The sequence below is a fragment of the Oratosquilla oratoria genome, chromosome 26 (assembly GCF_046742065.1).
Source record: "Oratosquilla oratoria isolate Oo_2021 chromosome 26, ASM4674206v1, whole genome shotgun sequence".
NCBI classification, from domain to species: Eukaryota; Metazoa; Arthropoda; class Malacostraca; order Stomatopoda; family Squillidae; genus Oratosquilla; species Oratosquilla oratoria.
In genome coordinates this window covers 56548970-56572436 of record NC_134802.1, presented here as the reverse complement: position 1 = coordinate 56572436, position 23467 = coordinate 56548970, and the positions used below count along the sequence as shown (strand labels likewise).

The 23467-nt window shown below is 40.0% G+C and overlaps 1 protein-coding gene across 2 annotated transcripts in view; it reads left to right on the top strand.

Annotated features, from left to right (window-relative positions):
• The window catches only part of Klp3A (kinesin-like protein 3A), a 36383-nt gene that overhangs the window by 909 nt on the left and 12007 nt on the right, over positions 1 to 23467 (top strand). For both annotated transcript variants that reach the window (XM_076209891.1, XM_076209890.1), the window contains exons 2-17: positions 3783 to 3929; positions 4122 to 4239; positions 5299 to 5489; positions 6189 to 6344; positions 7148 to 7251; positions 10764 to 10975; positions 11761 to 11936; positions 13011 to 13088; positions 14352 to 14465; positions 14967 to 15134; positions 18200 to 18403; positions 18992 to 19185; positions 19940 to 20084; positions 20295 to 20384; positions 21893 to 22024; positions 23181 to 23260. In XM_076209891.1, the coding sequence (XP_076066006.1) occupies positions 3798 to 3929; positions 4122 to 4239; positions 5299 to 5489; positions 6189 to 6344; positions 7148 to 7251; positions 10764 to 10975; positions 11761 to 11936; positions 13011 to 13088; positions 14352 to 14465; positions 14967 to 15134; positions 18200 to 18403; positions 18992 to 19185; positions 19940 to 20084; positions 20295 to 20384; positions 21893 to 22024; positions 23181 to 23260 (2294 nt within the window). In that variant the 5' untranslated portion in view covers positions 3783 to 3797. The remainder of the gene's footprint in view (positions 1 to 3782; positions 3930 to 4121; positions 4240 to 5298; positions 5490 to 6188; positions 6345 to 7147; positions 7252 to 10763; positions 10976 to 11760; positions 11937 to 13010; positions 13089 to 14351; positions 14466 to 14966; positions 15135 to 18199; positions 18404 to 18991; positions 19186 to 19939; positions 20085 to 20294; positions 20385 to 21892; positions 22025 to 23180; positions 23261 to 23467) is intronic.

The window sequence follows — 23467 nt, the reverse complement described above, 5'->3', positions numbered from 1 at the left end:
TATTTCGACTACTATCTGTAGTCCTCTTCAGCAGAATGCTTACATGAAGTTAAGGTACAAGTATATATGAGGAAGTGAGGGGTACATAGAAGGGGATGGGGAAAGTGGTGGGGGACTCAGGTTACATGCCCTTGAAATGGTTGGGTCAAGGAAGGACAGTGGGTGATATTTTGTCCGACCGCTCTTGACATAATTTTGTTGACCGCTAACTTGGTAATACAATCTGTGGGCCACAGACCTTTAGAGGTATTAAAGTTAGGATAATGTTTTATTAGAGAAGATTCTACAATTTTTCTTCGATAGCTACAGTGTGATTTAAAAATAATTGATGCATTATCCCAATCTAATCTATGGTCTTTTTGGCTGGCATGAAGGAACACAGCGGAGTTAACTTGTCCATATTTTATGGAGTTTTTATGTTCCTTTATTCTCGTGGACAAATTCCTGCCAGTTTGGCCCCAGTAGACATCATCACAGTCTTTACAAGGCAATTTATATACCCCGGAGTTTTGGTCCACATCATCCCTCCGGTGTACATTTACTACCTTTCTAAAAATGCTGTTTGGATAATTGTAAATAAATTTGATTTGGTTATTAGGTAGAAGTTTGGAGACTGAGTTGATAGAATCATTAAATGGTACAATGATGTTATTGTTACCCCATTTAAACTTCTCCCTGGAGTTATTTGGTTTATAAAAGTTGGATTTGGCTTTATGTAGGGCTTTCTTTAAAAACCATTCCGGATAACCTACGTTAGAGAGTTGTTTATTGATGTCAAATTCTATTTGCAAGAATTGTCACTTACTGTGGACTTCAAATCCTAAGGGCTCTGAGATATAGGCCCGATGCAACACTAGATTTAATATTATCCGGATGGTGGCTAAAAAAATGTAAGTAATTTCCTGTGTGGGTAGGCTTCCTATACACAGTAAAGGACAATTGGTCCGGGTCTCTTATGACCGAAATGTCCAGGAATGGGATCCGACCTCCTTCTTCCCATTCGACCTTGAAATTAATATTCTTAGCTAATTTATTTAATTTAACAAAGAAATCATCAAAAGAACCCCACATATCGTTCCATAGTGTAAAAATATCATCAACATACCTAAACCAAAACATGTCAGGTGGTTTAATCTTAGGTAATAAAGTACTTTCAAAATATTCCATGTATAGGTTAGCTAACACGGGTGAAAGGTTAGAACCCATACTGCAACCATATCTTTGTCTAAAGTAAGAATTATTGAAAGTAAAAACATTGGTATTGATACATAAACGGGTCAGGCTAATAATCTTTGACACAGAAAGTGGGAGTTTGTATTGATATGGGTGCAATTTGGTTTCCAAAAAACTTAAGATATCTTCCGTGTTAACATTTGAATAAGGAAACTATATCGATATCAATACAAACTCCCACTTTCTGTGTCAAAGATTATTAGCCTCCAAGTCTGCTTGAACCAATTAGAACAATGACTAAAATAATGTAATAGAATGGAAACTTCATCCCAGAAATCAATGGTGATGTTGCTCACCAGACAACCATGAATGAAGAAAAAAACACCTGCACCTGCATTCTTTATCACAAGGAGCAAGTGTATGTGGCTTTAACTCCTTCAGTATGGTGAAGACTTCTATGCCTTATGTTCCTGATGTGGACAACAGCCACAGGGAACGGATTCAAGCCTTCAGGCTATTTCAGTGGACCTTTACCCTTCATCTGCTCAGTTGCACAGAGATTTGTTGTTAATTTGAGGAAAACTGATAGAATATCACCAGGAAGAAGGATAACATTATGTTGCTTGTTGTATCAGCATTTATGTCAAGCAGTGACCAATGATGGGTGTGTGTCTGAGGTGACCCTATAAGTTATCTACCTCCTGCCATTCTTCAAACTGTCAACTTCATCTCTTTTATTTGGAGGTGCAACCTTAAAGTTGATAGGGGGCTAGGATCTCTGTCAATTTTATTTCCTCCACCTGAAACACAAAAAGAGCCGACAACTAATGTCTGCTTTCCTCCAGCTATTTTCAGTTGGTGACATGGAAACGGTCCCACACTAATATAATGAAGACGTCAGGCCAAGGTTTCTTCTCAGAGAGATATCTGGGAGGGTCTAAGAACCGTTGCTAGATGCTATGGGGCTTTCAGTCAGTGAAGCTAGAGTCAACAAATGAATATATTAACCATGAAAGTGAGGAAAAGTATCGTGTCCGACACTCCCTCGCAGAACAGAAATAACTCGCACTAAGTTCATATTCTTGGGTTCCAGATCTTTTCATTTAATTAGAAATTTGATTATTTGGGAGGCTACTGATGTATTAAGATCATTGAGTTTGTATGATAAAATCCCATGGTTCTAACTGTCTGACACTACAAAGATACATGGTATATTGCATTATTCACTGGCCGAGCGGGTTAGGGTGTTGATACTTGTGGTGAAGGTCGAGGGGATGGTGGTTTGAACCCTGCCACCAGTGAAGTTGGTCCAAGGGCATGGTTCATTCAATTCCACACCACAAAGTCTTCTATGAGGGGCACTGTCCTAGCCTCCTGATAGGGAGGAGTTTGTGATGTTAAACCATATCATCATCACATATTCAGGTCAACTTACTTTGACAAGATTATATTATAGGTGTTGAGAAGGGCAGATAGGCTTAGGATGTTTTCTTGGAAGCCATGTTATGTTTTGTTAGTGAGGTCCCTATTTTTTAATTGTTTAACTAACATTTGACAATCCTTTCATTATATTTACATGTGTAGTGTTAGAGATAGAGGACAAAGATTTATAGTTGTTTGCCACTCCGAGGCTGTAGGTTTAGCCAGTAGCAAACTATGCAACAATTTTTTTTTTGTGGTGTGAATAATACATAATAACATCTATCTTCAAAGATTTAGGAATATGACTGGCAAAAGTCCTGGTCAGTAGGGGCAGTTTCTATGTCACCAGCTTATAGTATTATGAGGGGAGCAATCACTAGATGTCGTCACTCCCTATGTGAAAAGGATGAGACCAAGTGTTGGCCCCTTGGGGTAGCACCTCTAGATCACCGTTTCCCAACCCTGGGGTCGGCAAGACATCGTGTATGCTAAACTTTTGTCACAAAATGAATTCAATACAATAAACTTTTATAACCTTACATTACCTTTCTTACACATACTGTATATATATTATACTTGATCCCTACTTTTTATAGTTAACAAATAGACATATTAACACATGATTAGTGGGGTTGTGCTCATATCATGAGGATCATATTGGGGTTGCCTGAAAAAAAAAGTTCGGAAATACTGCTCTAGATGGGAGTGAGGGTGTTTGTGAGGTTTAGCCTTTTCAGTACAAGTCGAATATTCCTGTGCAAGTGTGTGGCTTCTGATGTATTATGATTAGATGATGTATCATAATATGTGTGTTATAAGATATAAAGTTACATTTTTTTTCTCTTTCACCCTGAGTGGATAACTATAGAAAGTGCGATCAATCCTGTTCAGAGAATATGGGGGGGTCACTAAGTTACAACTACAAAATAGGTATACAGTAATCAGGACTGACAACGGTGTTCTTGTGTACCCAATCGCACCTCAGGACCCGTGTCAGTGTTCTCGTATGCTAAGAGTTAAAGACAATTGGCATGGAGATGGTTCACTCTAATTCCCATTTTATTGAACCACTTCTTGTGGGTACATGTCATTGGTCTCCTTGCAGTGTATTAGTATGTAATTAGGAGATTACAGCTACTATGTTGTGGGGCGTGTTCATAAGGTGTTATATTTTTGTTCTCTTACAGTTATTCTCAGACAGGATGGTCCAGGAGGATGAAAATCAGGGGAAAACCATTCCTGTTAGGGTTGCTGTCCGTATCAGACCCTTGGTGAATAGGGAAATACAAGAGGGTTGTGGAGAATGTATTGATGTCACACCCAATGAACCACAGGTAATGGGATTTTTAATAAAGAAGTACCAGTAGTGTGATCATGTTTGGAAAAGCTGTGTTTGTGAAATAATCATGTGGCATGTCATCAGTGGTGTTTATTCCCTTTCTACTGATAATATAAACTTTGGGTGAATCTTTTATGCCTTTGTTCATGTTATTCTTTTATAATCATCACTTTTTTTTTTATTACAGGTTGTGTTCAGAAATGCTGATAAGGCATTTACTTTTGACTATGTCTTTCCTACAGTTGCGTCACAAACATCTGTGTATGAATCGGCAGTTGCTAATGTTGTAAAAAACTTGTTTCAAGGTAATTGAGCTTTTAAATATGATGTTGATTATTCAGAATGGAGAAGTTGTACCTTACATGTGTGCTTTGATACATTTAGAATTATGTACTGTAGTGGTTGATGAGTGATTTTTGTATGGTTTGTTGAAAGAATGTTAGCCAAAAGTGAAGAGCACATGGCTGTAATTTGCATCAGAGAAAGCAGGGGGAAAGTTATAACTAACTGGTAATTGATATACAAAAAAAAAAAAAATAGGAAGAGATTGGCCAAGATTGGGTAGGGTTGGAAGTTGTTGTTGTTCCCTAGACTGTGACCAAGCAGTCCCGCGTCTGTCTAAGCATTCCCAGGGTTGGAAGTTTATAGTGAAGATATCAAATAAAATTTGTGTGGGGGTTAGGGATGACCCATCATCCATGAGGAGCTAAGATGAGAGGAAGGAAAGGGTGGTGGATGGGAGTCAAATGGGTGAAAGCAGGTGCATGTCTTTTGCCTTGGCTACCTCCCTTATAAGGGTGAAAGAACCCTTGGTGTGTGTGTATATATATATGTATGTACAGTATATATATAGCTTGACCACATACCAATTTCTGCATATATGCCTCTGCAGAGTTCCTAAACATTGATGGCTTAGAATTAAAGTGAACTGTGGTTGATAAATGTGTATATATAGATAGATAGAGTTGGAAAAGGTCTACAGACTAATGAGGTGACCCGTTTCGTAAGATCGGTGCACCAGGGAAACTGTTAGAAGTCTCAGGGCTCGTATGGGGACCAAGTGACAGCAGTCATGGGAATTATATTCCTGAATTTCAAAAGTCAAAGTTTGGGGCTGTACTTCAGGGGTAGGTAAAGATTGTTGATGTGCAGCATTGGTGACAGATTACAGAATGCTTCTTGATGATGTATGGAATTGTCTCATGGAGGCATCTCATAAATCATATACATTTTTTTTTTTTTTTTAGAAATTTCTGTTTTTATTTTATTTATTTTTTATTTATTTATTTATTTATTTATTTCTAAGTGTTGGCTATTCTGGCATGTTTGGATAAAATCTAATGATAGAATATTTCTGCCTTCAGGATACAATGTGACAGTTTTAGCATATGGACAAACAGGCTCAGGCAAAACCCATACTATGGGAACTGCTTATGTTCAGGACGAATCAAATGACGACGAAATTGGGGTCATCCCGAGGGCTGTGCAGGATATCTTCAAAGGTGTTGAAGAGAGAACCGAAAATGAATTCTTAGTAAAGGTTTCTTTTATTGAGGTAAGGAAATGTCCATCATAGTATGGTTTTAACATACCACATGTGGATATTGTAAATTAATGCCTTATCAAACCTAGTTATATCATGTCCAGTCATTATATTTTTGTAAGTGACTAGTAGCTGGCAGTGCCAAGAGCCTTTCTCTAAGGTGCTTTACCACAGTGTTCTCTTCTTGTAGCATCACTGTTATACATACATATACCAAAGGCCTTTTCCCCCTTACAAAGGAGGTAGCCAAAAAAACAAAGGTATAAACCACTCCCACCTATTCCATCCCCAACATACTCCACTCCCCTCTACCCTCTTCCCTCCATTATACCTAGTTTTTTCATAGGCATGGGGGAACCAGCGATGTGTTCCTGCCTTGGTGGTTCTACTAGATGAGGCATGATCATTGTGCATTTCATCTTCAAATTTCATCAACACCCACCTCCATTTGGAGGTGCTATGGCATCTTAGACTAGAGCCAAAATATTAATGCGGACAATTGAGTAAATACATGCACACACAGGAAGGGGAGCGACAACACAAGCATAGGTATCCTTCCTGGAAGATACATATACCAACATATACCAAAGGCTTTTTCCCCCTTACACGGGTGGTAGCCATCCTGTAAGATACAACTAGGTAAATACACACACACAAGCTTTATGATATGTGTATGTACACATTATTGTAATATCTGTTCTGTTTTCACAGCTTTATAAAGAAAATTTGTATGATTTACTTGGAGGAAAAACTAGAGAAGAAAGTAGTTTAGACATCAGGGAAGATCCTAGAGGTGGCATCAAACTAAGTGGATTGACAGAGTTACCGGTAACATCGTTACAGGAAACCATGCAGTGCTTAGAAATGGTAAGTTCAGTAACATCTTTCCCTAATTGTCAATTATGCAGATGTAAGGGATATATCATCACCCTCATAAAGGAATTGCCCAAGTAATTTTTCATCATTTTTATTATTATTATTATTCTAAATAAATTTTTCATTGCTCCTTGTGGTACAATTCCCAATGTTTTATTTAGTGCCTGAGTAGGTTAAAACTACGTTAGGAACATTACGTACATTTATGAAATATATAAAAAAATTTCTGAAAAGTTGGAAAAATGACTTAGGCACTTTCATTATGAGGCTGGAAATGTATATTTTATTTCATTAATGCATTCACAGGGGTGAAATTAGATAGCTGTTGTTCTTTCAGTATGAAGATCATAGTTTTTAGCTGAAATGCATCATGGGGTGGGAATATCTGGTTATTAACCATAACACATCAGACATCACTAGTGCCGGCATGGGAATAACAAGTCTTTGTCGACATGTCAACCAAAAAATATTCATGGTGCCGGCATATATCTATGTTCATTTTTTGGCAAAATTATTGCCAAAAACAAATGGTAAACAAATCACTCTCTAGACAATGGCTTGTACTACTACACATGTTTTAGGATTTTTTGGCAGAAGACAGAAGATAGGGGTGAGTGGAGAATGGTTGTGTATGTGGGGGATGAGGGTGGTGGTTTGGGAGTATGTGTGAATGATTTTCTGACACAATATCGACAAGATGTGTGTCGATACCAGCACTAGACATCACTGGGTTGAAGGGATATGTTATAAGTCATTTACATATATTGCTCAGATGCCAATTATGCCTTTTTCAGGGTGCCCTACATCGAGCGACAGGTGCAACTGCAATGAACGCTCGCTCCAGTCGATCGCATGCCATCTTTTCTTTGCACATTGAGCAGAGAAAGGCGACTGAAGGGTGAGTTACAAACCAGTATTATTATGATATTGGATGAGTAAGTGAGGCAATGGCTGTGGAAGTGGGGGAGTGGCAAATGGTGGATATGTAAATGGAGATCTGAAAAAAAGTATTTTGAATGTCATAATCACCACAGGCAGGCAGTTGTTAAAGTTGTTGGTAATAAACTGATACTTGGTTCAGTTTACAATAGTTAATATTACAGGAATGAATGAGAATATGACAAAACAAATGTAATTTGATTTATTTAAGTTCATGGTTATTTACATGAATATTAAGATCGGTATACATAAAAATGATTTGTAAAGCAGATTAAAAGATTCACTATTTTTATGTTAAAGTCAAAAACAAAATACAATATGTTTAAGATAACAAGTTTGGCCATCACATCAACACAACTGCAAAAGGTGACATGTACAACACTTAACCTCTTCACTCCGGGGCACATCGCATGTCTGGCACCATAGCTGCCCGACGTGTGATGCTGCGTCATAATAATCGCATTATAAGAAATAGTCAGTGCTCAATCGTTCGTTCTCTTTCACCCGTGTATTTTGATAACCATAGAAAATTGATGAAGCCAGTTTAGAGAAAATGGAGATTACGTAGGTACAACTACAATAAATATAATCAAGATGCCGACGTCGGCATCATCGAGTACCCACTTGCTCCTCATGCCGCCTACGTAGGCGTCACCGTATACAAACATACATATACCAAGGCTTTTTCCCCCTTACAAGGGGGGTAGCCAAAAAGAAAAAGGCACAAAATCATTCCCACCCATTCCATCCCTGAATACCCTCCACCCTCCCTCTTACCTGAGCACCTCCTGAATGACGGGTCATCCCTGCACCTTGTCCACTGCCCTGGGTCAGAAGCAGTGTCGCAAGACATCACATCCACAGCAAGGCCGCTTCATTAAATCGGCGACCCCCCCTCTCCGTCCCCCCATTGCATAAAATGAGAGGACGGGGAGAAATCCCTTCGGGATGCATCAAATTTTGCTCACACATACTACCTCACTCCCCATCCACCCGCCCATTCCACCTCATGCAATCACAACATCATCCATATACAACCACATGAACACAAGTGCAAAAGGTGGCACGTACAACACTTAAACGTTGGAAAAACTTAACTTACACAGGTGGCAGCACCCTTGGGTAGAAAAAAGGAAAAAGCCTCGGAGGGACTCTGACCTGCTTTTACATAGTATATGGAGCATGAGGGTTGCCAAAAACTGCTATGGCATGGGACTGGCAACCTAATGGCTCTAGTTAAGAAGCATACATACATAACCCTTACTAATCTTAAATCTATTCATAGTCCATTACATAACCTTTGGGTCTCGCATCTTAACCTAAAATGTCAATTAAAAATCCAGTTGCTGGAGGAACTAAAATCCTTTTAATTTCTGGTCAGGGGAACAAAGTGCATTGACTTTAAACTAAAATACATAAATTGGAGGTGCATGTAAAGACGAGCCTCCTTAGATCCACACTATATTTCAAACTAACAAACTAAGCTGATATATCTAAATTTCTAAATAGCGTTAGCTCCGCCAACCGTTGAGGAAAACCACGCTCAGTCTTCATATGCTCGGTGAAACTTGATCACCGACAAAGTTGTGGTGAGAAGTCTGAAGTCCCTCCCAGGCTGACACCTAGCTGGCCTAACATAAACAACATAAATAGGTGTGCAACTTCCAAAATCCCAGTGATGGATGAAACAGTAACGACATACACAGACCATACTCTGATGTTAGAACTGGAGTGTGGGAATGGTGAGAAAAAAGTGTATATAAATGTTAAAACATGACAATATATATGTGTTATCATCTCTCCCTTCGCTGATCATTATCTTGGTTTTTAACGTAGCTGCCATCTCCCTTTGATGCCTAGCACGCACATACACACATAAGCTTCAACTTGGTACTGTGACGATGACGCTGATCTCTCAAGGGACGATTTATAGTGGCAGGCAAAGTAGAGGGCTTGACCTGGGATGCCAGCATCTATTGTTGCTGAAAGGGCGTTGCCAAGAGAAGTCAATGAGCTGAGTTGCTTGAAACAATGAACCGTCCCTTGGGAGATAAGTGCCATTGTCGGAGTACCAAGTTGGAGCCTGTGTGTGCATACATGCATGTGCATGCCAGGCATTGAAGGGAGATGACAGCTATGATGAAAATCGAAATAATGATTATATCAGCAAAGGGAGAGATGATAACATATGTACTAAACTTTGATAGAAGGAAGGGAGGTGCAGGGGAGAGTGTATGGAAGTGTGTGTGAATGATATTTCTCCCATGTATTATATTTTCTACACAAGGTGGCAGAGAGAGGGGAGGTCACTAATTACATGAAACAGCTTTGGTGTGGATGTGCTGTGTCTTGCTGCATTGCTTCTGACCCAGAGCTAAGATGAGAGGGGAAAAAAGGATAGTAGGTGGGAGTGGGTGCATGTCTTTTGACTTGGCTACCTCCCATGTAAGGGAGAAAAAAACCTTGGTAAATACATACGTACTGTACAAGAACTCCACTAACAAGTTCTTGTCGTACATCTCTGTGTGTATAAACGAAATACAGCAAATTTTATTTATTTATTTTTTGTTTTATTTATTTTTATTTATTTATTTTTTATGGAGCAGAAACATGGAACAAGAGAGGAAGAGAGGAGATTGAATGTGTTTGAGATGAAGTGTCTGAGAAGTATGATAGGGGTTACTAGGCTAGATAGAGTGAGAAATGAGGAGGCGAGGAGGAGAACAGGGGTGGAAAGGGAGTTGGGAGATAGGGTTGATGAAAGAGTATTAGGATGGTTTGGACACATGGAAAGAATGAGTGAAGAAAGACTAGTAAAAGAGGTATGGAAGGCAGATGTGGGGGGAGTGAACATGAGGGGATGTCCTAGGATGAGATGGATGGATGGGGTGAAGGGGGCTTTGGGGAAGAGGGGAATGTCTGTTGAGGAAGGACGGGAGAGGACAGAAGACGGGTGAATGGAGAATGGTTGTATATGGAAGATGTGATGCATGAGGTGGAATAGACGGGGGGATGAGGTAGTGTGAGCAAAATTTTGACGCAGCCCGAAGGTATTTCTCCCCGTCCTCTCCTTTATATGGGGGGTCGCCGATTTAATGAAGCGGCCTTGCTGTGGATGTGCTGTGTCCTGCGACACTGTTTCTGACCCAGGGCAGTGAACAGGATGAAGGGATGGCCCGTCATCTAGGAGGTGCTAGGATGGGAGGGAGGGTGGATGGGTGTGGAGTGTTTTCGGGGATGGAACGGGTGGGAATGATTTTATGCCTTTTCCATTTTGGCTACCTCCCTAGTAAGGGGGAAAAAGCCTTGATATATGTATGTATGTATTTATTTTTTTTTTTATTTATTTATTTATTTATTTTTTTTTTTTTTTAACTTTTTTTTTTTTTTTACTTTTTTTTTTTTACTTTTTTTTTTTATTTATTTATTTTTATTTTATTTTATTTATTTATTTTTTTCTTTCTTTTACAGGGAGAGCATCATCAGTGCAAAGTTCCATATGGTTGATCTAGCAGGAAGTGAGAGAGCTAAGAAAACAGGAGCATCTGGGGAACGCCTTAAGGAAGGCATAAACATCAACAAGGGGCTCTTGGCTCTGGGCAACGTCATTTCCGCCCTTGGAGATGAGAATCATAGAGGACATGTGCCATACAGAGATTCCAAATTGACTAGGTTACTGCAAGGTTAGAAATTTTAACTTTATCTTAAATCACAACAAAGTAACGTCATAGCACATTAGTAAAAATTAGACTTAAAACCCGATCACTATCTGTGATCAGGAATCGTAGATAGTGATCGAAATATATGGAACTTCCTACTTTCGTCTCTTCTTTTTTGAAAGTGTGTTTTAAGTCTAATTTATCTAAAATGTTATTGTTCATAGTTGTACAACAGATGGTTTTTAATAGTAGTGTGGATGTATGCTTTGACTTGCCACCCCCTTGTGGTGTGTAAAATTGTGTAATTGATTGTTGTGTCTGCACTAATTATGCCATTCAGCAGGTGTTCAGTGCAGAAAACTAGGTTTAAGAAGTATGGAGAAGAATGAAAAGTCATAGTAGGTCTGCTCATTCTTCTGTGGAAAAAAAGGCCTTTTGGTATATGATATATGTACTGGCGAGTTGAACCAAGGGCATGGTTCACTAAATTTCATGGGATAAAATCCTCTGTAAGGGGTACCAGGAGGAATGTCTGTGGACACTGTTTAATCAGAGGTGGGGTCGCTGATTAAATGAAGCAGCCTTGCTGTGGATGTGCTGTGTCTTGCTGCATTGCATCTGACCCAGGGCAGTGGGCAAGTTGCAGGGATGACCTGTCATCCAGGAGGAGCCAAGATAAGAGGGAGGAAGGGGAGTGGAGTGGATTTTGTTACTTTTTCTTTCTTTCTTTCTGTTCTACCTCCCTTGTAAAGGGGGAAATGCCATTGGTATGTGTATGTATTTATTCAATGGATTTGCCCTTGTTACAGATTCTCTTGGTGGTAATTCACATACAGTCATGGTGGCCTGTGTTTCACCAGCGGATTCTAACTTTGAAGAAACAATCAGCACATTGAGATATGCTGACAGAGCTCGAAAGATAAAGAACAAGCCTATCGTGAATAGGGACCCCCATGCTGCTGAATTGGCCAAACTCAGGCAACAGGTGTGTGTGTGTGTGTGTGTTTACCTAATTCTAGCATACAATTAAACATGTTTGAGAAATAGGGTGGGTGTTATGAGAATAAAATGATAAGTGAGGAGGAGAGCAGGGATTGGAAAGGGTCTGGTAGTTACTGTGGGGCAGATAAAAGAATACCGAGATGGTTTGAGCATGTAGGAAGAATTAACAAAGAAAGACTAGCAAAAAGTGTATGGAAGGCAGAGGTGGATGGCGTGAACCTGAGGGGTAGACTAAGAATGAGATGTATGGATGGAATTGAATGGGGCTTCGAGGAGTAAAAGAGGAAAGTCTGTTGAGTAGGGAAGGGATAACCATGAGTGGAAAATAGTTGTGATTGAAACGGAAGTTGATGCAGCTCGAAGGGCTTTCTTGTCTTCCCTGTTTTCGCATGAGGAGATGGGGAAGGAGGGAGGGTCATGATGGAAATGAAACAGCTGGCCCTTGTTGTGGATGTACTGTGCCTTGCTGCAATGCTTTTGCCCCAGACAGTCTGGGGGGATCAGGGATGACCCATCTTCCATAAGGAACTTGGATGAAAGGGAAATTGATGATAGATGGTATTGAGATGGTGGGTGCCTGCGTTGGCTGGCTACCCCCTTATAGGGGGGAAGAAGCCTATTAGTATACAAAAAAGATATATTTAAGTAATGTAATATGGAATGATTAAAGGCTGGGTGTGTGCCTTAATTTGGTAAGCCCCCCTTTTTAGGGGAAAGGGCTATTTGGTATATGCATGTATTTTCAACTAGAAATTAAATTATTCCATTTTAAAATGGATGAAATGGGTGGGAGTGTTTTTATGCCTTTCCCTTTTTGGCTACCTCCCTTGGAAGGGGGAAAAAGCCTTGGTATATGTATGTATGTATGTGAGAATAAACACCTTGTGAGATCGAAACCTTTATTGGTACTACGTTTCGCTTGTTACAGCTTTTTCAAGTCTTGTCGGCTTTTGCCATTGTGATCCATGTATGTATGTATTTTAAAATCAAAGGGAAACTAATGTACACAACAATTTGTAATTGTTTTGACAACAAAAACCTTTCATTGTTTCCACAGGTCCAGCAGCTTCAGGTACAGCTCTTGGCAACACAGGGTAGTGGCGGTGGTGGTGAAGTTTCCGCAACCAGTGCCGAGGTAATGTATACCTCTTGTCGTAAATGTTGAGGCTTAAGATTGAGCATTTGAATGCGATTCAAGAATTCAAGACATTTCTAGTAGAGGCTTGGGTGTCGTCAATGTTGAGGCATTTGATTGAGCATGATTAAGTATTTGAATCTGATTCAAGAATTCCAGACATTCCAGTAGAGGCTTGGGTGATGAATACAGTAGAGTAGTGGTTCTTAACCTGGGGTACCTGTACCCCCCAAGGAGTACGAGACATGATAGCCAGTGCAATGGTATTGTATATTTATAATGAGAAAGAGCAAGGTGTGTATCATTCCTTTTAATGTGTTTGCATTGTATTTGTATTGGATGGCGGTACGAGATTTTTTCTCCTTCTTTTCCTCTCCTTTTTCTTCTTCTTTTTCTTCTTTCCTTCAAGGGGTACAGGCACTGAAAAAAAGTTAAGAACCACTTCAGTGTTGACGTAGTGGAAATAAACCAGTTGAAGGGTGGAGTATTGATGGGAGTGAGAGAAGAATAGAACAAGCCAAACAGAGGTAGTGTGATCATGTCATGTGATTGGATGAGGGTAGAACTCCTAGGAAGATGCTTAGTAGAATGGGAAATGAGTAAGATGCAGGGAGGACCTGTCATCCAGGAGGAGCTAAGAAAAGAGGGAGGAGGGGTGGTGAATGGGAGTGGAGTATGTGGGGATGAAATGGGTGGGAGTGGAATTATACCTTTTGACTTTGGCTATCTCCCTTGTAAGGGGAAAAAACACTTGGTGTATGTATGTGTGTGTTTGTATATGTATATATATATATATCATTGATGTAAACTCTCCTACTGGGATTCAAACTCTTGCTTGAGCCGCTTCCTTCTTATAAGGCGAAGACTGTACCGTCACGCCATCCTTCGCCTAATAAGAAGCAAGCTGCACAGGCAAGAGTTTGAATCCCAATAGGAGAGTTTACATCAATAATACATATATATACATATACACACGGTAGGAGAGTTTATTTCCAAATATTATACCTATCTGAGAGTTAACACCTTGACATGGTGGATAGGCTTGAGAATCTTAATGATTACAAAAGCTATGTCAATAGAGAGGAAACCTATGCAGGGTCGCCCATATTGAACAGGTTTTGTAAGAAAGATCAGACAAAGAGCAGCTGTCACACACTGTCGTAGGACCCACTGCTAACTGCCACGTCCCTGATGGCAAACGGGGGAATTCCTCTGAGATTAATGTTACGAAGAGTGAAGTGCAAAATGTTTGTTCTTTTTCAGGTTCGAGCTCTTCTTGCACAGAATCAGAGCCTTCAGGAAGAGAATGACAAGTTGACAAGAGCCCTTCATCTTGCCATCGATGAAAACACAAATACAGCTGAGAAGGCACTTATGGTAAGTTGTGTATCATCTGGATGTAGTGTTTATGTATTACGTGTGAAATGGCCTTAATAACCAGTCTCTCAAATTATATATAAAAAAACACTCAATGGGTTAATCAAAACAGTTAATCAAGGAGTGGTTTTTGCTAATTGAATAGAATCATTTGACATCAATTGGTAAAAAACAACTTCAAAGGTTAAATTGTACCTCGCTGAATAAAAGAGGCCGAGGAAGCTCACTGGTCGAGCAGGTTAGATCATCACTACTTGCGATGGAGGTAAAGGTGACGGCAGTTCATTCCCTGCCATGGGTAGGTGGGACCAAAGGCATAGTTCATTAAATACCATGCTTCAAAGTACTATAGAAGGGGCACCATCCTAGCCTTCTGATAGGGGAAAGTTTGTGACTTTAAACCGAATCTTCATAAACTGAATAATTTATTTATTTCCTTTGTGAAATTCCCTTGGTATGAAAAATATATATACTAACCTGTTTTGTTTTAATTTTTCATAGGCGGAAATGGCACGAGATCGTCTGAAGATCAAATTGGAAGAGCTGAAAGCCCAGACTGGAAATGCAGTCGAAAACTTGAACAAGACCCTGGATGTCACGGTCAATCCTCAGTTTAGTGAACAATTAGGACTTGTAAAAGCATTGCAAGACAAAATTATGGAACTTCAGGTAATGTAATGCTGTCTCAGAGTTGGGTTGATATTTTTAGTGTAGTAATTTGAAGGAAAATATTTCTTGTCTTGAAATTTAGAGAAATAAAATGTAAATACGACGTTTGTAGAAAAGATACATTATGGAAAGGTGATCTGTATATTACGACCCCCATGTGTGGCCCACTTCAGCGCTGAAGAAGACCTTAGTGGTCGTAATGCATGGAACATCGTTCAGCCGCATTTCTTTTCTCCAAATGTGGGATTTACAGTTTATTTTACAAATTTATTAGAATATTTAAATCACCCGGATTAAGGGAAATATTAAATTAGGTATGCATGCAGTATTTTGTTTGTCTTGATAATATGAATTATCATCAACTGGATGAAATGCTTGTTTTCTTTGCTTCTGTAGCTGTCACCATGTTGTCATTGCATTCACTATAATTTCACTATTGTTGTTGTTGTTGTTGTCGTTCCCTAGACTGTCTGTCCGAGCAGTCCCGTCTCCCCAAGGAATGCTATAGCCGAAACTGGGTTTTCCCACAAATCCTTTATAGAGTGTATGTTGTGTTGTTTGCGTGCATGATTGTGTATAATGCAGTCTTCCATTATGTGTTGTATGGTATGGGGTGAAGTATTACATCCTGGGCAGCTGTTCACAATGCGGTCATCCAGCCTCTTCTGGTAGCTTAGAAGTGCTGGGTATTGTTCATAGATAAGGTTACCTCTGTTGTTCATTGGGTGATAAGGTTAGGGGATCGCTACATGTGGTGGAGGCCAATGTGACAACAGTTCAAACCCTACCACCTGTTAGTTGGCCCAAAATCTCTCGTTAAATTCTACACTACATAGTCCTCTGTGAGGGGCACCATCCTAACCTCCTGAGAGGGGAAATTTCACAATGTTAAACCGAATCATTAGTCATAAGATCATAAGAATGGAGACTGCTAGAGACCATAAGGCCTACACTAGGCATACATACATACATATACCAAGGCTTTTTCCCCCTTACAAGGGAGGTAGCCAAAAAGGAAAAGGCATAAAATCATTCCCACCCATTCCATCCCTGAATACACTCCACACCCCTCCACCCTCCCTCTTATCTTAGCACCTCCTGGATGACGGGTCATCCCTGCACCTTGTCCACTGCCCTGGGTCAGAAGCAGTATCGCAAGACACAGCACATCCACAGCAAGGCCGCTTCATTAAATCGGTGACCCCCCCTCTCCGTCCCCCCATGCATAAAAGGAGAAGACAGGGAGAAATCCCTTTGGGCTGTGTCAAATTTTGCTCACACATACTACCTCACCCCCCATCCCCCCGCCCATTCCACCTCATGCATCACAACATCATCCATATACAACCATTCTCCATTCACCCGTCTTCTGTCCTCTCCCGTCCTTCCTCAACAGACATTCCCCTCTTCCCCAAAGCCCCCTTCACCCCATCCATCCACCTCATCCTAGGATGTCCCCTCATGTTCACTCCCTCCACATCTGCCTTCCATACCTCTTTTACAAGTCTTTCTTCACTCATTCTTTCCATGTGTCCAAACCATCCTAATACTCTTTCATCAACCCTATCTCCCAACTCCCTTTCCACCCCTGTTCTCCTCCTCACCTCCTCATTTCTCACTCTAGCTTAGTAACCCCCATCATACTTTTCAGACACTTCATCTCAAACACATTCAAACTCCTTCTCTCTTCCTCTCTTATGTTCCACGTTTCTGCCCCATACAGTGCTGTTGGCACAATCACTCCTTCATACAGTCTCCTCTTAGCATCCATTCCCAAATGTCTATTCCTCATTACACTCTTCAATCCACCAAGGCATCGCTTCTCTCATCTACTCGCTTCTCTCATCTACATTCTACCTCCACCTTCACTCCACCTTTTCCTGCCACATTTGCACCCAAGTATCTAAAACTATCCACTTCCTCCAGTCGCTCTCCCTTAATGCTCACTTCTAGTCTATTGCCACTTTCACCCCTTGTACATCTCATCACCTTACTTTTACCCACTACACTAGGCAGCTCCGTAAATAAGTCATCACCAATGTTGCAATACCCACCACTACCACCTTTGCTTCCACACGCATCGCTATACCATAATTTACACTCTCTGGAAAGATGCAGAGTGCAGGGTGATCTAATAGAGGTGTTCAAGTGGATCAAAGGCTTTAACAAGGGTGATGCAACAGGGCAGGACTCACAGTAATGGTTATAAGCTGGACAAATTTAGATTTAAAAAGGAAATAGGCAAGAATTGGTTTACTAATAGGTTGGTCGACAAATGGAATACACTTAGTAACCATGTAGCAAGCGCTGAAATTATCAGTTGTTTTAAGAAACGATTAGACAACTTTATGGATGGGGATGACAGGTGGTGATGGATACGGAGCTGCCTAGTGTAGGCCTTATGGTCTCTTGCAGTCTCCTTCATTCTTATGTTCTTATGTTCACTGCTCCTGCCACACTCACTCTCTCCATTTCTATTGCTCCTGACCCAGGGCAGTGGACAGGATGCAGGGATGACCCGTCATCCAGGAGGTGCCAAGATAAGAGGGAGGGTGGAGGGAAGTGGAATATATAGGAAATGGAATGGGTGGGAGTGGTTTCTATGCCTTTGTCTTTTTGGCTACCCCCCATGTAGGGGGGAAAAGCCTTTGGTATATGTATGTATGTTAATCATGGTTATTGTAGGCAGCCGTTGTTACTGCCACCATCACAGCAGCTAAGGTCACAAGCAATACCAAATCTTCTATATCAGTCATCATTTAACATTTGTAATGTTAAGTGATTGATTTATGCTATTGACTTTGGCTACCTCCCTTGTAAAAGGGAAAAGCCATTGGTATATGTATCATTTAACCAATCACAACCACCAGCTTCAGTCTCCATTGCCAAATTCAGATTTTTTTTTTTTTTAAATAATCTATTTTATTATTATAGTTATTATTATATATATTTATTTTATTTATTTGTATATTTATTATTATTATTATTATTATTTTTTCACTGCTTGGTTGCTGTTTGTGTGGTTGGTAAGATACAACATGTATAAATTTATTTCTATTCCCCAGGCTGATCAACAAAATAATGAAAAGGCTATGATGAACCACGAACTGTCTCGCCACAATATTTCTGTGAACACGACCACATTTGGTAATGGCCCTGAGGGCGGAGTATCCTCATCTGATGAACAGGAATCTGACGATGGCTCTCCAAGTAAAGATTTTGGTACTGCCTTTACCTTGCGTCAAGCCAAACTCAATGAAGAATTGCACGTAAGTATTGAATATGAGTGCCCATAGTATATTGTAATGATAATAACATACAGTTTATTGGGTATAGCAGCATGACTGCTGAAAATATACAACCTACAGAATTATAAAATTATAAGATATAAGAGTGAAAAGATGTTACAAGTATTAAAAAAACACAACAAAACAGTTTGGTTGGTCACGTGTTTGTTGAAAATGCATGGACGTCGTTAACCACACCAGTATGACTCAAATTCCCGTGCGCAGCATCGGCTGCAAATATGTAATTTGCTAGGGTCAGAAAAAGTTGGGAAAATATGCTCCATCTACTCGTTGACCAAAGATTTTGCTTAGAAGCATCTATCATAATGCGATTCTATGAATGTTACAAATTTATACTGATCTTGTGATTATTGAATCTCTACCAAGTCTGTGTTAAGCAGAAACTGTATTTTTAGTAATCAGGAAGAAAATAAGTAAACTTTGAAAAATTTATTTGTGATGTTATATAACATTTCATCTAATGAACATACAGTACTTGTTTCTGTGAATGAATATTGTATTTACAAAGTTACTTTTGTTGACTTGTATCTTGTTTAACCCAAAACCTAGGAACTGAACAGAGCCTTAACCTTGAAAGAAGAGTTGATGGTGAAAATGTCAGCAAATGATGATAGATTTGTGAGTTTGAGAGCAACGTACGAAAAGAACGTCAAAGACTTGGAGGACCAGGTTAATATCGTTTCCAAAGAACGAGATCAGCTTACCCAACAACTGCGGAGCACCCTTGCACCGGCTGCTAGCAAGTAAGCATGTGTTAATTTATTTTATTTTATTTTTTCTATTTTATTTATTCAATTTTTGTGTTGATTTTATTTTATTTTGTTTCATCTTCAGTGAAGTATGCTTGAAGGAAAACCTCCTGCCCATGTACACTGAATATATATATATATATATATATATATGTGTGTGTGTGTGTATATATATATATATATATTATATATATATATATATATGTATATATATATGTATATATATATATGTATATATATATATACATATATATATATATATATATATCACTGAAGAGGATCACAGCCAGTGATCGAAATATATAGAAATCGTTATTTCCTTTCTTCTCATATATATACACACACACATACATACATCCATACATACACTGTCACTGCTACCACCACCATCATTATTATTGTTATCTTTAGTAGTAATAATTCCAGTAGTTCCCTTCTGCTCCACCTTGATTCCCAGCAGACACTAGTACTCATTCATAGCTGGGTCATCTGGTTGTGGTAGGCTGTGATCAAGCCCAGATTCCTGCGCTGCAGAGCCAGCACTCGTCCTGTGCCCTTTAGTTGTAGACACTACCACTACCTTAAATTCTGATCAACTAAAATTTTCCCCTCCAACATGTTTTACTAAACGAGCTTCAGCCACGTGGTTGTTACCAGGAACACAAGGTATATTGGCATGAGAGAACAACCCTCACACCTGTTGAGTTGTCTTTGTTCTCTTAATTTTACTTCTTGTCTCCCTGTTAAGGATTTCTGAGCAAAGAAGAAAGCGCCTTAAAGAACTGGAAGGACAGATGCAGAGTTTGAAAAAGAAGATTACAGAACAGAGCAAAATGCTCAAGATGAAGGAACAGACAGAAAAACAAGTAAACAAACTTGGCTCAGAAATTCAGGTAAACAAGTGAAATCATTGTTGTGTATAGGGCAGGGAGCATGACATATACCACAGTTTAAGTTGCCATGCAAAATGTATAACGGAACTGAAATTACATATCTTTATGGAAAGTATAGGTGACTTACCCTGGATGTGATGAATTTTGTGCCAGCTACGGCATGTTAGAAAATATATAATGTGGTAATTTTGGTGTATTTTCCTTTTGCAGAGTATGAAGGCAGCAAGGGTAAAGTTAATTCGTCAAATGAAAGAAGATAATGAGAAATTCAGGGTCTGGAAAGCTCAGAAAGACAGAGAGGTTTGTATGATGGTGTGACCTTACTATCCATCTATATACCAAGATCTTTTTCCCCCTTATAAGAGAGGTAGCCAAGTCAAAGGCACATACCTACTCCCATCCACCACCCTCTCCCTTTCTCTCATTTTTGCTCCTCATGGATGATGGGTCACCCCTGTAACCTGTCCACTGCCTTGGGTCAGAAGCAATGTTGTAAGAAACAATACATCCACAGGAAGGCCATTTCACTTAATCGTCAACCCCCTCCTCTCCATCCCCTCAAGCAGAAAGCGAAGACACGGGGAAATACCTTCGGGCTGCATCAAAATATTCACACATAAAACACCCTGTTCCCCCTCATTCCCAGCCCCTCCCTTCCTTGCATAACGGTATCATCTATATACAGTCACTTTCCACTCGTCCCTATCTCCTGCCTTCTCCCTTTCTTGCTCAACAGACATTCCCCTCTTGCTTAATGCCCCCTTCACCCCATCCATCTGTCTCATCCTCGGTCATCTCCTCAGGTTCACGCCTGCCACCTCTGCCTTCCACGCCTCTTTTACTAATCTTTTATCATTCATTCTTTTCATCTGTCCAAACCATCCCAATACTCTTTCATCAAACTTATCTCCCAACTTCTTTTCCTCCCCCCATTCTCCTCCTCACATCCTTGTTTCTCACTCAGTCCAACCTAGTAACCCCTACCATACTTCTCAGACATTTCATCTCAAACCCATTTCTTTGCATCCATCCCCAGATGCCTATTTCTCATAAAAAAAAAATTAATCCCCCAAGGCATTTACTTGCTTCTCTCAATCTACAAATTACCTCCACCTCCACTTCTCCCTTTCCAGCCACATGGAACCCCAAGTACCTTAAGCTTTCCACTTCCTACAGCCTCTCCCCTTTTAGACCTTTTTCCAACTCACTGCTATCCTCTACCCTTGTACATCTCATCACCTTACTTCTACCCACATTTACCTTCAACTTTCTCCAATTGTAAACCTTCCCAAACTCTGTCACTAACTCCCTTAATCCCTCCTCTGACCCAACCACAAGCAGTGTTGTCAAAAAACAGGTGGCTTGCCTCCCACTTTTCTCCATTTTTCTTAACCATCTCCAGATCCCTGCCCATTACCCTTGCCTTACTCGTCCAAGGTGCCATGGTATATAATGCTCACCAATCTGTGCCTTTGAAAGTTGGATGAATTGGTACAAATTCCCCCACACTACTCTTTCACTGTCTTTCTTTTTTTTTTTTCTTTCTTTCTTTCTTTCTCACACTCTTTGATTCTCTCCCTCCCTCCCCTCTCCCTCCCTCCCCTCTCCCTCCCTCCCCCTCTTCCTCCCTCCCCCTCTTCCTCCCTCCCCCTCTTCCTCCTTCCTTCCATCCCCCCTCACCCCAAGAGACTGGAAATGGAATGTGATGCACGAAACTTGAATATTTCTTAATAGTTTGGCAGAGGCTACTTGATATGGTGTCATTGCATTGATATTGTTCGCATAATGTGTTTACCATGTGCTTTCAGGTTGCCAAACTGAAACAAGAGGACAGAAAGAAGCAGTATCAGATTGTAAAAATGGAGCGTTTACACACCAAACAACAAAACGTTCTTAAACGCAAAATGGAGGAGGCTGTTGCTATAAACAAAAGGCTCAAGGTAAAGTATAGCCATATGAGATACATATAATACACATACATATAACAAAAGACCTTTTCCCCTCGAAAGGCATGTGCATGAAGGAGAGGCTTGAGGAAGTAGAAAGTATTTGGAATCCCATGTGGCAGTGAATGTAACCTATAGGCTACAGGAAGTAAATGGATATCTGGATGGAATAAAAGTAGTTGTGTGAAACAAGTATTTTAGGACGAGTGTGAAAAGAATGATGCATGGAATGTTTTCCTCATGCCACTGTGTAGAGGCGAGACTTGGATTTTGAGGGAATCATAAAGGAAGATGCCTTTACTTGTATAGGAATGACCCCTGTGGGGCTACAGGTAGCAGGATTTCTAGTCCTAACCCCATCCCGTTTTTTGTTGCCTTTTACGACTCAAGTACTTGGTGGCAGCATTCTATCCTCCACCACAGGGTAGGTAAATAAAGGAAATGAATATTCAGAGAAATGGTACAGGACAGTAACAAGAGATTAGGGGGACAGCATAATGGAGGGACAGTCGTATAATAAAAGTGTTTGAGAAATGTGGTTGGTGTTACAAGAACGGACAGAGAAAGAAACGTGGAAGTGAGACAGAGAGCAAGGAAAGAAAGACAGCTGTTGGATTGGGTAGATCAAAGAGTGCCAGGGTGGTTTGAGCTTATGTAAGAAATAGAAAGACTATCAAAAAGTGGAAAGTGGATGGAGAAAACTTGAAAAGAAGACAAGAATGAGGTGGATGGATGGAATAAAGGATACATGAGCAATATCTTGATCAGATTGAATAGCATAAAAGATAAGAGTGAACAGAGGAAGATTTTGAAAATATGAATGGATGATGTGGCTTAGGGGATTCTGTACTTGTCTTCTAGAATTTTTTAATGTATGAGAAAGAGGTTGCCATATAATGAAAAGTTAGGGTAAACTGTTGGGCCCTCTTGTGTAGGTTCTGTTCAAGTTACATTACCTTCAACTGAGCAGTGTGATGTTGAATGTGAATGAATTTTAAAAGATATGTTGACCGTATTATCCTCATTTGTACTGTATACATGCTGTAATCTACAATCTATTCTTCATTCATATAACATTTCATCGTTGTTTTATGAATCTTCACCTAATACTGTCTTGAAGTTGAGTAATTTTACTAATCTGACTTTCCAGGATGCAATGGCTTTGCAGAAGGCAGGAGCAGAACGCAGGGCAGTTTCTAAAGGAGGTGATAATATGGCAATCAAAGTAAAGTAAGTTTTGGGTACTAGTCCTTGTGCTCCAAGGAGTCCATTTAGGGTGTGGGGGTGGGGGTGCGCACGCGCGCATACATTGTGAGCCAGTCAGCCAGAGTACTTACCCCTCTCTCTCTCTATTTCCCATCCGTGTGCTATTTGATTTATTTGTTTATTTTATCTTATTTATTGCCCCCCACCCCCAGGCTACATCAAAATATTCAC